The sequence below is a fragment of the Piliocolobus tephrosceles genome, chromosome 1, assembly GCF_002776525.5.
Source record: "Piliocolobus tephrosceles isolate RC106 chromosome 1, ASM277652v3, whole genome shotgun sequence".
NCBI lineage: Eukaryota > Metazoa > Chordata > Mammalia > Primates > Cercopithecidae > Piliocolobus > Piliocolobus tephrosceles.
In genome coordinates, this window is record NC_045434.1 from 188,944,587 (window position 1) to 188,961,355 (window position 16,769).

The window sequence follows — 16,769 nt, forward strand, 5'->3', positions numbered from 1 at the left end:
CCCAGGCTGGAGTGCAGTGGCCGGATCTCAGCTCAGTGCAAGCTCCGCCTCCCAGGTTCACGCCATTCTCCTGCCTCAGCCCCCTGAGTAGCTGGGACTACAGACACCTGCCACCTCGCCCAGCTAGTTTTTTGTATTTTTTTTTTTTAATAGAGACGGGGTTTCAGTGTGTTAGCCAGGATGGTTTCAATCTCCTGACCTCGTGATCCACCCGTCTCCGCCTCCCAAAGTGCTGGGATTACAGGCTTGAGCCACCGTGCCCAGCCTGAGGATAGCTCTTACTCGTATTTCTTTCCAAGGTTTCTCTACCATTGTAAAAATGATACACACCCAATATGTAAATACTCCAAAAACGGGACAGGTCAAAGGAGAGATGTTAACCACCACCCAAAATCCCCCCAGCCAGAAATGATCCTTGCCAACAATTGATGGATGCTATTACAGGTATCAGATAGTTTTCATGCATTTATACAAATAGACAGTTGGATGGATTGATAGAAAGAATTTTTAAGAATCTGGGTCGCATCCTAGACCTGCTGAATTAGAATCACTAAAGGGATGGAGCCCCAGACTCTACATTTTTGGTAGGCTTCTGAGGCGATCTGGATGCAGTCAATGGAACAATCATCCATGGCCAAGAGTCAGGGAATTAGTGTAGTCTCTCCCACAGGACTTTAATCTCCTCCTACATCCCGACTGATGATCACCAAGGCTGAGATTGAATTTGCCCAGTGTCAGGGAGCTTGCCGCCTCAGACAGCTCTCTCCACAGCTGGCAGGCACATCTGTGTCCCTGTGACAAGGATCAGTGATCCTACCTCCACCCCTAGAACTCCTGGGAACAAGGCTAATTCTTCTTCCACATGGAACATAATGAACAACGATGACAGTAGCTGCCATTTATTGAGCGCCTACTATGGGCTGAACCTGGTGCTGAGCACTCAACAGTCATCACTGGAAGCCTCACAACAAAAGCTCCATAAAACAAGATCTACCCCTTTCACATGCCAGAAAACTGAGGTTTGGAAATGTACACAGGGAGAAGTGGGTCCTTGACTCACAGCTTTTGCTCCTAGATGTTGGAAATATCTCCATATTCCTGCTTTGTGCATTTGCGTGTGTGTGTGTATACATGCATGTGTGTGTTCATATGTGGGTGTGTGTATCTGTGCCTGCGTGTGTATGACTGATGGGTTTGAAAGAAAAATGCCTGGACTTCTAGGCCCCAGGCATCACTTTTTTTTCCCACACATGTGGGACTTCATGGGTCAGGGTGACTTCATGGTCATAGTTTTCAACGAAGAAAGGTTGGGAGACTCAAGTCCGGGCTGACCTAGGCGTTCAAATGGAAGGGTATTGGGCACTCAGCTGAAGCCCTGCATGGGATCATCACGGTCATTTCCACATCAGAGACTCCCTTACTTCATCTGCAATGGGAAGGGTCAGGTTTGCAGGCCTCTTGCCTCTAGCAAGATCCAACAGTCTCCTGGGTCACTGCTGTTTCTGAATGTGCAAGTGTTTCTATCACTAGGGAATTTCAGAGGCCTAGACATTTTTTTTTCAAGTGGCCTATACGCATGCAGCCTTAGATCCTGGTCTCCACTGGAAAGTTGCCATCCTCAGAACAACAGGGGTGCAAATAGAGCCTGGCTTCAGAGACATTTAGTGAGAGAACTGTGACACCCCTGCTGGAGGAAGGCAGGGAACATGCTTGGTAGAGACCGAGCAGGAAAGAGTATCTTCCCATGCAGAGGAGGGAAGAAGGAAGGGAACTCATCTTCAGTTAGCACTTACAATCTGTCATGTGCTGCACCAAACACTCGCCACTCTCATATTCACATCAACTTTCATTTTATTTCTATCTCAGAATGACCCTGCAGGTGAAGGATGATCTCCATATTATCAGTCAGGAAACTAAGGCTCATCAGGATTGCATAAGTTGTCCAGGACCATGTAACAAATAAGAGGCAAAGCACGATTAAATCTGCAGCGTTCTGACTCTGTCCTCTCTCCACTCTTTGCATTATCAATTGCCTGGGTAGAGTGAGAGGCAGCCCTGTCAATAGGCAAGGAAATAAAGGAAATAGCTTCAGACAGGGTTAATTCTAGGGCACCTCCTTTATGATGCTTAGAGTCTTATTAGCATCACAGGATTGAGAGTCCGGCTCACCTCAGGCAGAAATGATCCCATAACTGTCTGAAGTTAGGGAAACGTGGAATGGATTTGACATTGAGGAGACAGATCAGCTCATTAACCACACTGAGCCTCAGTTTCTTCATTTGTAGAGCAGGGTAACAAGATCCACTTTATAGAATCCTTATATGGTGTAAGTGAGCTAACAGCAGAAACACTTAGCTTACTGTCTGATCTATAAATGTCCATTAGAATGCAGTGGTGGGATTAGGTGCTCGGGAAGGCAGGAAATCAAGTTTAATGAGCACCTGCTTGATGGCCAGGTCCTAGGATGTCTAGCTCTCCCTCCAACCTGGCAAGTTCTTGGGGAGGTGGTGGAGTTCTAGGGTTTACCATCCCAAGGAAGCTTGTTTTCTTTGAGGATTCTTCTCTACTCCAGCAGTGTCTGATCTTGTCCTTGAACTCCATCTACACAGCCTTCCGACACAATGAGTGCCCGGATCCTGGCGTTCCAGTAAATGGCAAACGGTTTGGGGACAGCCTCCAGCTGGGCAGCTCCATCTCCTTCCTCTGTGATGAAGGCTTCCTTGGGACTCAGGGCTCAGAGACCATCACCTGTGTCCTGAAGGAGGGCAGTGTGGTCTGGAACAGCGCTGTGCTGCGGTGTGAAGGTATGTGCCTGCAGGCTGGGGGCGGCAGCTGTTGTCAGCCAGAGAGGCTGGGGAGGGGGAGCAAGAAGCCCAGGCCATGGTGGTTCCTTTCTGTATTTGTCCTTGCTCTTCTCCTGGGACTGAGGGCCACTCTCTCACCCTTATGATGGAATAGCAGGGGCTTCATAAGGACACTGTGCACAGGAATTTATATCATAAGCAGAGATTAGAGAAAGAGCTCTGGACGTCAGGCATCAAAAGCACCTCTTCTTTCAAATGAGAACTCTCTCAATATCACGGCCATTAAGAGCCCTGTTTCCAGCTTCTGCCCAGGGGAGCTCCAACAGCCCAAAGTAGCATTGGCAGTGCTGCGAGTTTTCGGGTCTTTCAAGGTGCCTACCACTCTTCCCTTCTCCACATGTTAATTTTCCCCAATTCCCTGGGATGTCTCCCAGTCTCGGCCTTTGTGCCCTGTTAAATGCTGAATTGATATCCTCATGGTCAATCTCCAGGAGACTCAGGGCCAACCAGCCAGAAGAAACACAGCTTGCAGCAAGCACACGGCTTATGATGGCAGCTCCTCAGTCCTGCCTCGCCACACAAGACAGTTTTTGACTCAATTTGTAAGACCAGCCATCTGTTCCACCAAACTACAAACATTTAAAATACAGATAAAGCTTCTTTTTTTTTTTTTTTTATTATACTTTAAGTTCTAGGGTACATGTGCAGAACGTGCAGGTTACATATGTATACATGTGCCATGTTGGTGTGCTGCACCCATCAACTCGTCAGCACCCATCAATTCATCATTTATATCAGGTATAACTCCCCAATGCAATCCCTCCCCCCTCCCCCCTCCCCATGATAGGCCCCAGTGTGTGATGTTCCCCTTCCCGAGTCCAAGTGAGCTCATCGTTCAGTTCCCACCTATGAGTGAGAACATGCGGTGTTTGGTTTTCTCTTCTTGTGATAGTTTGCTAAGAATGATGGTTTCCAGCTGCATCCATGTCCCTACAAAGGACGCAAACTCATCCTTTTTTATGGCTGCATAGTATTCCATGGTGTATATGTGCCACATTTTCTTAATCCAGTCTGTCACTGATGGACATTTGGGTTGATTCCAAGTCTTTGCTATTGTGAATAGTGCCGCAATAAACATACGTGTGCATGTGTCTTTGTAGTAGCATAATTTATAATCCTTTGGGTATATACCCAGTAGTGGGATGGCTGGGTCATATGGTACATCTAGTTCTAGGTCCTTGAGGAATCGCCATACTGTTTTCCATAATGGTTGAACTAGTTTACAATCCCACCAACAGTGTAAAAGTGTTCCTATTTCTCCACATCCTCTCCAACACCTATTGTTTCCTGATTTTTTAATGATTGCCATTCTAACTGGTGTGAGATGGTATCTCATTGTGGTTTTGATTTGCATTTCTCTGATGGCCAGTGATGATGAGCATTTTTTCATGTGTCTGTTGGCTGTATGAATGTCTTCTTTTGAGAAATGTCTGTTCATATCCTTTCCCCACTTTTGGATGGGGTTGTTTGTTTTTTTCTTGTATATTTGTTTGAGTTCTTTGTAGATTCTGGAAATTAGCCCTTTGTCAGATGAGTAGATTGCAAAAATTTTCTCCCATTCTGTAGGTTGCCTGTTCACTCTGATGGTAGTTTCTTTTGCTGTGCAGAAGCTCTTTAGTTTAATGAGATCCCATTTGTCAATTTTGGCTTTTGCTGCCGTTGCTTTTGGTGTTTTAGACATGAAGTCCTTGCCCATGCCTATGTCCTGAATGGTACTACCTAGATTTTCAGATAAAGCTTCTTGAGGCAGGAGTCAGGTTAAATTTATGTACCAAGCATGGCGTACCAAGCATTTGTGCACCAGGCAAATTTGTGTGCCAAGCATTGTGTACCAACCATGGTGGCTGGCACAAAATAGGTACTTAATAAATATTTGTGAATAATGGATGAATAGTGAGTATCCCAAGGGCCCCTTGGGGAAACTGACAGTGTCCAAGGAGACGAAGGATGTGATTCTCTCCTTTTAGGAGGCAGAAACCTTCTTCCTCACATTTCATGTAATAGAAAGAGGATAGAGACTTAAGACCTCTTGGCTTACCCAATTCCTAAACTCAAATCTGGGCATTGTGGCCATGAACAGGAAGGACAGGAGAATGAATAAGGGAGTATGCCTGAGAGAGAGTATTACCCAGAGCTTACAGATGGGTGGGTGGGAGACGAAGGACCACTGAGAACACTGGAGGTGGCAAGGGGTCCAGGTGGGCATTTGAGTGAGAGGGGCCCAGGCTGGGATCCTGGCAATTCACTTTTCCCCTTGAGCCTTTGTATTTTCCAGCTGGAAAAAAAAGAGGGATAATGATAATTATCAGATGTGTATGGAGTAGGCAGTCCTGGTATAAAGTAAGTCCTCATAAGCTGCGCCCTCACTGTCATGTACGCTCCATGAGGTTAGGGTGTGTTCCTCGACTTCACATTCCCACAGCTGGCGTGTTGTTTGACACTTGGTAGATGCTCAATCAATACTGGTTGATGAATCACTGAATGAATGAATGAATGAATGGCCTTTTAACTAGGCTAGAGCCTCCCTAATGAGAAGCATATAAATGAAATGCCTCCAGAGCCCCGACTCTCACCAGACCGCCTGCTGTCTCCACCCTGCAACATATCATCCAAGCCACCCTGGGGAAGTGACTTGACCTCTCTGTGCCTCAGTTGCCCCACTGTAAAATGCAGGTCGATAATGGGAACCTCCTTGCAGAGTTGTCTTGAGCATGCGCAGTTCTTGGAGCAGTGCCTGGTGAGAGGTAGCACTCAATAAGTGTTGACCATCAGCGTTAACTTGATTTTAACGATTTGTTCATTGGACCAATCAGATCAGTATTTGCTCTACTTTGGAGGATCAAGTGGCGCATTTCCATCCTCCCAGGAACTTGCCCCAACCATGACATGAATAGACATTTCTTTCTGACTTCCAAGCTTCCCACAGTGTGGTCTATACAACCTCATCTGCCATTCTTCCCCAGCACAATCAGCACTTTTGGAAAGAACGGAAGCTGTGGAGTTAGAGAAACAACATGAAACTCAGTTGCCATGCTTCCCAGCTGTAGAACTAGCAGGCTTAGGTTAAGCAACTAGACCTAGACCTCAGGTCCCTCATTGGCAACAGGGGAATAAGTATGTATATCTGATGGAGTAATTGCTGGTGGAACAGGTCACTGTACAAAACATCCATGCAGAACCCAGTCTGGAGGGTTGTCAATCAGTGGTCTTTCACCTTCCTACAGACCAGCCCCCTCGTTTTCCCTCGCACTCATTGACCACTTATAATGTCTTTAGTTTTCATTGTGTTGGTTCATTTCTCTGAGATCTTCCCTGCTGTCTCTGGCTCACTTGATATCTTCCTTCTCCTAATTTCTATTATTTTTCATGGGCCACCACTACTGGACCACTCTCTTGGATACTGGTTCTTACCATTATTACATTTACCAGTTCTACAGGCCTTGGTTCTGTCTCCCCACCAAGATTGTGAGCAGTCTCAGGGCAGAAGGCCAGATTCCCATTGCCCCTGAACCTGCAGGGACTTAGTCTCAAATGAGTTGACCCCTCTGAGGAACTCTCAGGACTTAGTAACTGCACAATCCTCCTCTCCACCCCCTACCCTCCTGAATCAAGTGCTCCTAGACTTTAGCTCTGCAATGCATTGAAACTCTCAAGACCATGTATGAACACGTGAGATAATTTGACCTTTGTTAATGGATCTTCAAGTGGCTCACTATTTCATAAGCAAGGTCTTCATTTTAAAGTTAAAAAGATCTTGTTCATTCTATCCCTGGAGGGGGAAAGGCTGTAGGGTTGGGGCAGTAGACCCCAGAAGTAAGGGACAGTCTACTGGAGACCCTGACCCCAGGGAGAGCCTCCTCGGTTTTCTCAGAGTGATGGGCATTTGATGCCAGCATGGTTTTCAGGGATCTAGGGAGTAGCACATCAGCCAGAGTGTGACAGCCTGATGCCACTTAGGGTGGCTGAATCCCAGCCTTAAAATCTTAGACGAGCTGGCTAAATAAGCCCCTGGGAACCTTTCCCTTCTTGGCTCCTCTCCCTCCTTTTGTCTGAGCCTTGGTAGAGCTCTGCTTTGCAATCAGCATCTTTGTCTTTTCCGGTTTTTTCTAGTTTTGTTTTTGATTAAGTATCCCCACCTTGTGGACAATTAAATGCGGAAGCTAATGGTCTTTTAGAAAATCTTTTAATATATGCTAAGAGCCACTTAGCTTTTGAGAGGCTATAATAGGACAAGAGAGACGATGGCTTCTCCTAAATTTAGAAAGAAGGATGATTATCTGGAGGATCTAAAGCAGGGGTCGGCAAAGTTTTTCTTAAAGGGCCAGCTAGGAAGTATTTTTGACTGTGTGGGCTCTAACTCTGCTGTCCTAATACAACAGCAGCCTTAGACAATACAGAAGCGAACGGCCTCGAGTGACCAAGTCTGTGATCTTGAGTTCACAGGACATAGGAGTCCCTTATGTTTAAAATCAGAAATTTCCCAAGAAAGACTTCTGGGTAGTGAAGGTAGCTACACCGGAGTACCTGCCTGCCTTTCTCTCCCCTACACTTACCTCTTCCTTGACTCTTTTAAGGAAAAATAATCAGACCCCACTAGGATAAGTGTCTGACAGAGTCGCCTCATTTCAACCTTGCACCAGTCTAGGAAATAGATGTCGTTATTATCCCTCCTTGGGCACAGAGAGGTTAAGGCACCTGCCTAGGATCTTCCCAGCTTGTAAGTGACGGAGCCAGAATTCAAATCCAGACTCTTGGCTACCCTGTTACTGTACTTTTCTTGAATTATATCACTGGAGAGAATATGGTTTCCAACACATCTATGAAAGACTTAAAAGCATCTCCAAATAGAATGAAAAGCAGGATTTCTACTTTCCACATCCCCGTAGAAAATTAAAAGGAAACATATTGCCTAATGCATAAGACAAAGAAGACAGGACACCACATGGAAATGTCGGAAATTGACAGCATGAAACAAAATGACAGCAGTAAGACAAACATATCAGTTATGATAATAAAGGTAATTAAACTCCCTATTAAAAGACAAAGAGCTGAGCTTTAAGAATATTCTGCTTGCAAGAAATACACACAAAAAAGATAAATTATCTACAGTGAGTGTGCATTTTTTTTTTTTTTTGAGATGGAGTCTTGCTCTGTCGTCCAGGCTGGAGTGCAGTGGCGTGATCTTGGCTCACTGCAGCCTCCGCCTCCTGCGTTCAAGTGATTCTCCTTCCTCAGCCTCCCGAGTAGCTAGGACTACAGGTGTATGCCACCATGCCTGGCTAATTTTTGTATTCTTAGTAGAGATGGTGTTTCGCTGTGTTGGCCAGACTGGTCTCAAACTCCTGACCTCATGATCTGCCAGCCTCGGCCTCCCAAAGTGTGGGCATTACAGGCCTGAGCCACCACACCTGGCCCCTGTATTTTCATTTTCTAATTTTTAAAGAAATACTTGGAGGATTGCTTGGGCCTGGGAATTAGAGGCTACAGTGGGCTATGATTGTACCACTGCACTCCAGCCTGGGCGACAGAGCTAGACTCTGTCAAATAAATAAATAAAGGAATACTTGGTGGTTGTAAAAATTTCAAACAATGCACAAGTGCAATACAGCTCAAAGTAAAAATGCTCACTTCCCAATCCCACTCCCCAGAGGAAAATGGTTTAACAGTTTGGTATAAACACATCCACATTTATTCTCTATCTACACCAAATGTGTTACTTTTAAAATCAGGAAAAAAGCAAGTCCTGTAATAAAGAAAGAAGGTCAGTTCTCCTCATGACCACAAAGAAATCTAAGTGGTGGTGGTAGCTCATTTAGGCATCTAAAGAAGAACTGTAAGGGCAGTTATTGGGTTTCTAGCAATCTCTCATATAATCTTCTTGCCACTCTTGTGAGAAAGATGTAATTATGCTTTATCCATGAGAATCTGGAAAAACAGTGAGGTGAGTTGACTTTCCCAAAATCACCCAGCTAGTCATCATTGAGCACGTACTATGCGCCAAATACCAGGCCAATTGCTTTACATCTATATTAGTCCATTCTCACATTGCTATGAAGAAATACCAAGACTGGGTAATTTATAAAGGAAAGAGGTTTAATTGATTCACAGTTTCACATTGCTGGGGAGGCCTCAGGAAACTTACAATCATGGTGAAAAGCAAAAAGAGAAACAGGCACCTTCTTCACAGGGCATCAGGACAGAGTGAGTGCAAGCAGGGGAAATGCCAGATGCTTATAAAACCATCAAATCTCCTACGACTCGCTATCATGAGAGCAGCATGGGGGAAACTGCCCCTATGATCCGATTACCTCCACCTGGTCCTGCCCTTGACATGCAGGGATTATGGGAATTACAATTCGAGGTGAGACTTGAGTGGAGACACAGAGCCTAACCATATCAACATCCACTGCCCCACTGAATCTTCATGACAACCTCATGAAGGAGGTATTGTTATCCTCACTTCACAAATGAAGAAACTGTAGCTCAAAATGGTTACATAACTTGCTTAAGACTACAGCTAAGTGAATGAGAGAGTCAAGGTTCAAATCCAGATATTCTGATTCCAGAATTATCACTTTTAACCTCCAAGTGAGGTCTGAGTCCAAGTTCATTCTGCTTGTATTCTACCACAAAACAGTGGAAAACAGGTGGTGAGGGGCACAGGTGGGTAGTGGGGGGGGCAGGGCTGGAGAGTAGGAGGTCACACTTCCAGCTGCAGGGCTGAGTAACTCCAGAGTCACTCTGATCAGAGGAAAGGACTTCCAACTACTTCTGGTCACTCACACCGGACAACTAGTCAACAAAACCCCTTTAGCAGCAGCCTACATTCCGTTACAGAAGCAGTGGTTGAGGTGGGCATTCCCATGTCCACCCATAGTGGTTAAAAATGCAGGCTGTGGAGCTGGACCGCCCAGGTTTAAATCCTGACCCTGCGACTTCCTAGTGTGTGTTCCTGGCCAGTCACCTAAGCTTTTTGTACCTCAGGTATGTTCCCTCAGCTATGAAATGAGGCTAGTGTCTGTGCCCGCCTTATAGGTGGCTGTGAAGACTAACACATAGGGAAAGTGAAAGCATACATGAAGGTCAGCATCTGGCATGTTGTAGAGCTCAATGCTCAATGAGTATTTGTTTTTTGTATTCTATTCTGTCACCATTCCCTATTCCTCTTTGTCTTGTACCACTTTAGCATCAAGGTCAGGAGAACTGGCTCATCCCTCACAGGGGACAGCAACCCCTCGTTAGAAGCTCAGTGTATCAGTCAGCCTGGGCTGCTATAACACAGTGCCACAGACTGGGTGCCTTAAACAACAGAAATTTATTTTCTCACAGCTCTGAAAGCTGGAAGTTCAAGATCAAGGTACTGGAAGGGTTGGTTTCTCCTGAAGCTTCTCTCCTTGGCTTGCAGATGCCCATTTCCTCTCTGTGTTCTCACATGGCCTGTTTCCCGTGCACAGGCACCCAGGGTATCATCCTCTTGTAATGAGGACACCAGTCCTACTGGAATAGGGCTCTATCCTCATGACCTCATTTAACCTTATTTACCTCCTGAAAGGCTCTCTCTCCAAATGCAGTCACATTGGTGGCTAGGCTTTCAACCTATACATTTGGGGAGGACACAATTCCATCCATAACACACATTATCCCTACCTATCAACCAGTATTTCATTCCTTCAACAAATATTGAGCATCTAGTGAGTACCAGGTGCTGGGACAGGCACAGAGTCCCTCTTTTGTCTTATTACTGAGCTCTTCTCCCTATTCAAGGGAGGATCCCCCCCTTCTTTTTCCTTCTTTTCTTTGTATGTGTGTATGCATGTGCACGCACACAGGCATGTGTGTGTTTCCCTGATTTTGCCTTCACCTTGTTTAAATGAAAAACTTCAAACCCATACCAAAACAGAGAGAATAGTATAACGAACCCCCATGTACCTATCAGTCAACCTCAACAATTATAAACTCATGGCCTATTTTGTTTCCATTTAGACCCCCACCCATTCCCCCCACCACCACCCTGCTGGTTCTGGGATTATTTCGCAGCAAATTTCAGGCATCACACTTCATCTATAACATTTTAGAATGTGTTTCCAACAGATGAAACTAACTCTTTAAAACATAACCACATTGCTATCATTTTAAAAAACTAAAAACAATTATTCAATACAGTCAAATTTTCATGATTGGCTAATACGTTCTTTGATAGTATTTTTAAGTCAGTATCCTTGTTAGCTTCATACATTATAATTGGCTGATATGTCTCAAGTCTTTTCTAATCTATAGATGTCTACTCCCCACCCCCTTGAGATTTTTTTTGTTGTTGCAGAAGTTGGGTCTTTTATCCAGAGATAAATGAGAATTATTCAGAATGAGAAGTCTTCTGCATTCGGAATTTTGCCAGTTGCTTCCCTGGGAGGTTGTTTAACATGATTGTCTCTCTTTTATGTTTCCTTTAATTGGCAGTAAGATCTAGAAACTTAATCAGATTGAGCTTCCATTTTTTCAGCCAGAATATCTTGTAGGCAATGTCTCCAACAGAATCATATAATATTTGGGTATCTCTCTGTTGGGGTCATTAGGAACCATTAATGATCAGAGCCTAGGGATTACAAAATGGTAACATGCTATCATTTATTTTTTCATAAGCTGAAATGCTATACTTAAAGAAAACTTGTCTTCATCAACTATTTGGTTACTCTGAGATGTAGTTTGTAAAGGAAAAGCAAGGAAATAATTATTTGTATTTACCTGTTTTCATATTAATGAGTTGATTCCCCAACACCTTCCAAAGTTGCACGTTTTTAAATGTCATTACAATCCAAACATATTTTATGTATTTAAATCCACTGCAGTTTGTTCTAATTAATGCTCAAATTGTGTCACTGGCTAGTGGGAACCTTTTGAAGTTGGCCTAACATCATCTTGGATGATTTCTGTCTCTGACCTAGAATCAGTTATTTCTCCTAGAAGCCCTGGTTCCTTTTAGTGGAAACTGATATTTAAAATGTGGGTAGTAGGGGTACTTTTTATTATTGACTTGGTTCCTGTTTCTAAGCCTTTTCAATGAGCACAGCTAGAAAGTACTTCTTAAAAGAAAATTCATCATGGATTTATTTCATTTCCAATGTAAAAACACTTTTTCTTTTTTACTTAACTTCTTTAATATCATATCCATATCTCCTTTCACTCTTGCTGAAAATCCCAGTCCCCAACACCATTAATATAATTTTGCAATTCATAGCACAACTTCAAAATCACTGAGTTAACACCCTTGTTTCCCATATACACTCTATAGCAGACACCTAAACAATATTGCCCTTTCTGATACATTTTCTTTACTGCAACTTGAGTGATCTTGCTAAAATGCACAGCAAATATCCTTGATTCCCAGGTTCTTCTTTGCTCACTAAATTGTAAGATGAATCTAAATCCCGTGCAGTGGTACTTGAGAGTCATTGTTACGTGCTCCCTGTCTGCCTCTCCCATCCCATCTTTCAATATTCTGTCCCAGGTACCTTCATTTGTAAGAGTCGCAAAGCAGTAATACCAGTAACTACCAACAATCATATAACTACTGAAAATAGTTTAAGGGTTTTTTTTTTTTTTTTCGTTTCTTTCTGTATCCTACTAAGGTAGGCTATCAAATTACTGTGTTTTAAAATCTCTTTTACTAGTTTCTTCATGTAGGATTATGCCACCAACTAACCTAGTATTGCATTCATGTATTTCACTCTGCTTCTGAGTTTTTAGAAATTGCTTATCAGTTTATTGATTTGCTTAATCTTTCATTTTAATTATTTAAAATATTTATAGTTCCAAAGTTAAATATATAAAAAAAGTATATTCTGAGAAAGCCTAGCTTCTATCCCTATCTTCTCTACCCTGTTCCCTCCATCCTTCTGTGAATAATCGTTTTAGTTTTTGGTTTACCCTTTCATTGATTGTTAATGAGTGAATATGTGTGTATGCCTCTACCTCTTTCTTAGATAAAGAGAATCATACTATACCTATTATTCTCTACCATGCTTTTATTCACTTAACAACATAGTCTGGGAACCACTCCATGACATTATATAGAATATCCCTCATTCTTGTTTTATAGCTGCATAAACAGTCCATTTTGTTGATTACCCTAGTTTATTCAGTTAGATCTGTACCACTGAACATTTGGGCTATTTCCATGCATTTGCTATCACAAATAGTGCCACCTTGCATAACCTTGTACATATATGTCATTTCATATTTTTGCCAGTGTATCTTTGGGAGAGTTCTAGAAATAGAATTGCTGGGTCAGAGAGTAAATGCATGTGCATTTTGTTGGATATTATCAAATTCCTCTGCACAGCAGTTGTACCATATTGCACGTTCACCAGCAAGGTACTAGAATCCTTGGTTTCTCACGGCCTCATTTGTCATTAAACTTTGGATTTTGCCTATCTGATGGATGAGAAATAATATCTCACTGTGCTTTTAATATGTATTTTTCTTTTTAAGAGTGAGGTTGATCATCTTTTCAAATGTGAAAGAGACATTGCATTTAAGAATCCTCCCCTCCAAATCCCTTCCAGGCAACTACCACTCTGCAATATGAAGATGAACAACAGAGAAAGTGAAGGACAGAATGAATAGAGAGGTCACTGGACAATCACAGGTGCACAGGAAGAGATTAACTAGCCAAACTAATGAAGCAACACAGCAGAGAAAGAAAACAAAGTGGTGACCGCCAAAGGAAGGGATTGAATTTCCCTCTCTGGAGATTGCAGATGGGGTTTCATTGATGTGTATGCACTGGGTGGAGAGTGTCCTAGACAGGCAATGGAGACTGCATGATCTATAGCTCCCCAGGAAGTAAATGAGGAGATCACAGTCCAACAACCAGAGAGGCTGGGCCTGTGCTGAGATGGAGCCAAGAAAGAGTCCCTCCTCACTGCTGAGATGCAAACCTGTATTGTAACAATGGGATGGAGCAATAGGCACGCCCCTCCCCACCTCCAAGGTCTCACGTATCCACCAGAGAAGTAGAGGAAAGCATTAGTAGTTGCAGTGAGATGGATGGACGGGTTTTGAAAGCGGGTTACCCAGAAAGTGACAATACACATACACAATTTACTCTCCCAATGTTTGATATAGCTCTATGTAATTATTTAGTTTCTCTAAGCCTCAATTTACTGAAAATGGGGTAATAATCCCTGCCTATAAAATGAGGTTAATAATAGTATGTGCCATTTAGCGTGGCTGTTGTCACAAGGATAATCCACATTAAGCCCTGACACGTAGTAAGTTATCGGTACACATGAGCTTATTACTGTCGGCTGTGGTTGTAGCACTATTATGTGTCACAGGGGGATTTAGAGACAGAAGTCTTGAAATTCAATCTCAGCTCTAATTTCATTAGCTCTGTGTCCTTGATCTAGTCTCTTAACCTACTTGGCCTTAGTTTTCTTCTCTATAAAATAGGGATAATAACTTCATAAATGTATGCATTTAAATGAGATAACACATGTGTAACAATTAGCATAGTAAGTCATCAGTAAGAGTTGACTACTACTACCCTTATTATAATCTTCTTTGTTAATTAAACTTCCTAATATAAGTTTCTATTAAGAATACTTGACAACTATTTTAGATAATTCTCGAAGATTATAGCATTAAAAAAAGAAGATTGGGTATATTAGACTATCTTTATGAAACTGATTACCTGTAGAAATCTACAAAACTTTGCAAAGAGAGAAGTGCTATGTAGCTCTTTATTCCTCCCCATTCTTTTTCGGGGAATTTTTGGCATCTGATAGCTCCATAGTAAGAGAGTACAGGCCGGGCGCAGTGGCTCACGCCTGTAATCCCAGCACTTTGGGAGGCCAAGGCGGGCGGATCACAAGGTCAGGAGATCGAGACCATCCTGGCTAAGACGGTGAAACCCCGTCTCTGCTAAAAACAAAAAATTAGCCGGGCGCGTTGGCAGGCGCCTGTAGTCTCCGCTACTCTGGAGGCTGAGACAGGAGAATGGCATGAACCTGGTAGGCGGAGCTTGCAGTGAGCCGAGATCGTGCCACGGCACTCCAGCCTGGGTGATGAGCAAGACTCCATCTCAAAAAAAAAAAAAAAAAGAGAGAGTACAAAGGAACAGAGGTTCCTTTGACATGGGAGGCGGCTTAGCTTAACATCTCTGGATTTACGCTGTCTTGCCTAGGTCTGAATCCAAGCTCTGCAACTTGCTAACCCAAGGCTAGTTACTCAACCTCCATAAGCCTCAGCTTTCCTAGGAGGTAATAATAGCACCAGCCTCACAGGGGATTTTGTTTTGCAAAGAGTGAACATGATTATGTATATACGCTCAGTGCCTGATGTGGAGTCAGCCCCCAGTCAATGGCAGTGGTGATGGCAGTGACAGAAGCAGTAGTAGTGGATGTCATCATCATCCTCATCGTCAGCCTTGTGGAGGTGTGCTAGTCTGAGTGGACTAGGCCACATGGTGTCAACTTCCAACCTCCACATCCCAGCGGCTTAAAAATCAGGAGCTTATTTCTGACAGAGACCACTGAAGCTACATATTTAACATGGGTCATCAGGGATGTCGGCTCCTTAGAGTCACTTAGGGGCCTAGATAGATGGGACTTCCCTCTTGACACTTGCTTCCACAATTACCAAGGCAGGAAAAGGAAACTGTGCAAGTCACACAAGCAGAGAGGCTGGGCCTGTGCTGAGATGGAGCCGAGAAAGAGTCCCTCCTCACTGCTGAGATGCAAACCTGTATTGTCACAATGGGATGTAGCAATAGGCACACCCTTCCCCACTTCCAAGGTCTCACGTGTCCACCTGAGAAATAGAGGAAAGCACACAGGCTTGTAAAGTTTCCACAGAGACATGATGTACAGCACTTCTGCTCTCATTTTATTGGTCACAGCAGTCACATGGCCTTGCATAACTTCCAAAGGGGTGGGCAATGAAATCCAATCACATGCCCTTGAAAGAAGAATAGCTCTAATGACTACCTTAGGGGCTGAGGGTCTGGTTGCAGGAAGAGACACGGGCGGTAAGAAAGAGGCAGCTGAGAGTGGGGAAGCCCAGGATGGGACACGGGGGCAGAGGCATAAATAAAAGGGTTTGCAAGACCAGAGACAGCCAGCAGCGGTGCCTAGGCCTCCCAGTGTCCTGTGGCATTCCCTGCCTTGGACTGTATTCATTCATCCTGTCATTAACTCATTTATTCATCCAACCAGCAATCATTGAGGAAGAACTGCATGCCAAGCACCATGCTAAATGCTGGGGATACCCAGTTGTGTAACACAATCAACACATCCCATGCCCTCCTGGAGTTTACAGTGAAGCAGGAAGTACCGGCGCCCTGAGCTGAGCATCTGAATTGTAGGGTCCTGGGGTTCTGACCCTCTCCAGGGCCAGATGTGAGGTGGTTGGCTGGATCTATGCCCCTGCCTCAGGCCTGACAATTGAGTGAGGAACAAAGGAAAAACACAGTGTGGCCCAAATATTAGCTGTACTTCAGCCCTTCTAGAATGACAAATGGACTCTGCTTAAGGGATTCTTTTCATTTCTCCCCTCTGGCCTTTAATAACACTCCACATGATATAACTGGACCTACCCATAAAGGTCCCAGTAGACAAAACTCACAGTTTACAGTTTATGTAATTTTCCATAAAAACAAAAAGAATACTTGTTGCCTGACACATTTTATAGAGAGATTTTCTCTTTGTTTACTCATTTATCCCCAAAGAAAGCTGCTTCTCTTCCTTCTGTCCCCCCAGCTCCCTGCGGTGGTCACCTGACTTCGCCCAGCGGCACCATCCTCTCTCCGGGCTGGCCTGGCTTCTACAAGGATGCCTTGAGCTGTGCCTGGGTGATTGAGGCCCAGCCAGGCTACCCCATCAAAATCACCTTCGACAGGTGCTTGTG

General features: G+C 43.9%; 1 protein-coding gene across 1 annotated transcript in view; it reads left to right on the top strand.

Annotated features, from left to right (window-relative positions):
* CSMD2 (CUB and Sushi multiple domains 2) overlaps positions 1-16,769 on the top strand; it is a 655,333-nt gene that overhangs the window by 435,191 nt on the left and 203,373 nt on the right. Inside the window, exons 15-16 of the mRNA XM_023232269.1 lie at positions 2,610-2,804; positions 16,622-16,760. Of these exons, the coding sequence (XP_023088037.1) occupies positions 2,610-2,804; positions 16,622-16,760 (334 nt within the window). The remainder of the gene's footprint in view (positions 1-2,609; positions 2,805-16,621; positions 16,761-16,769) is intronic.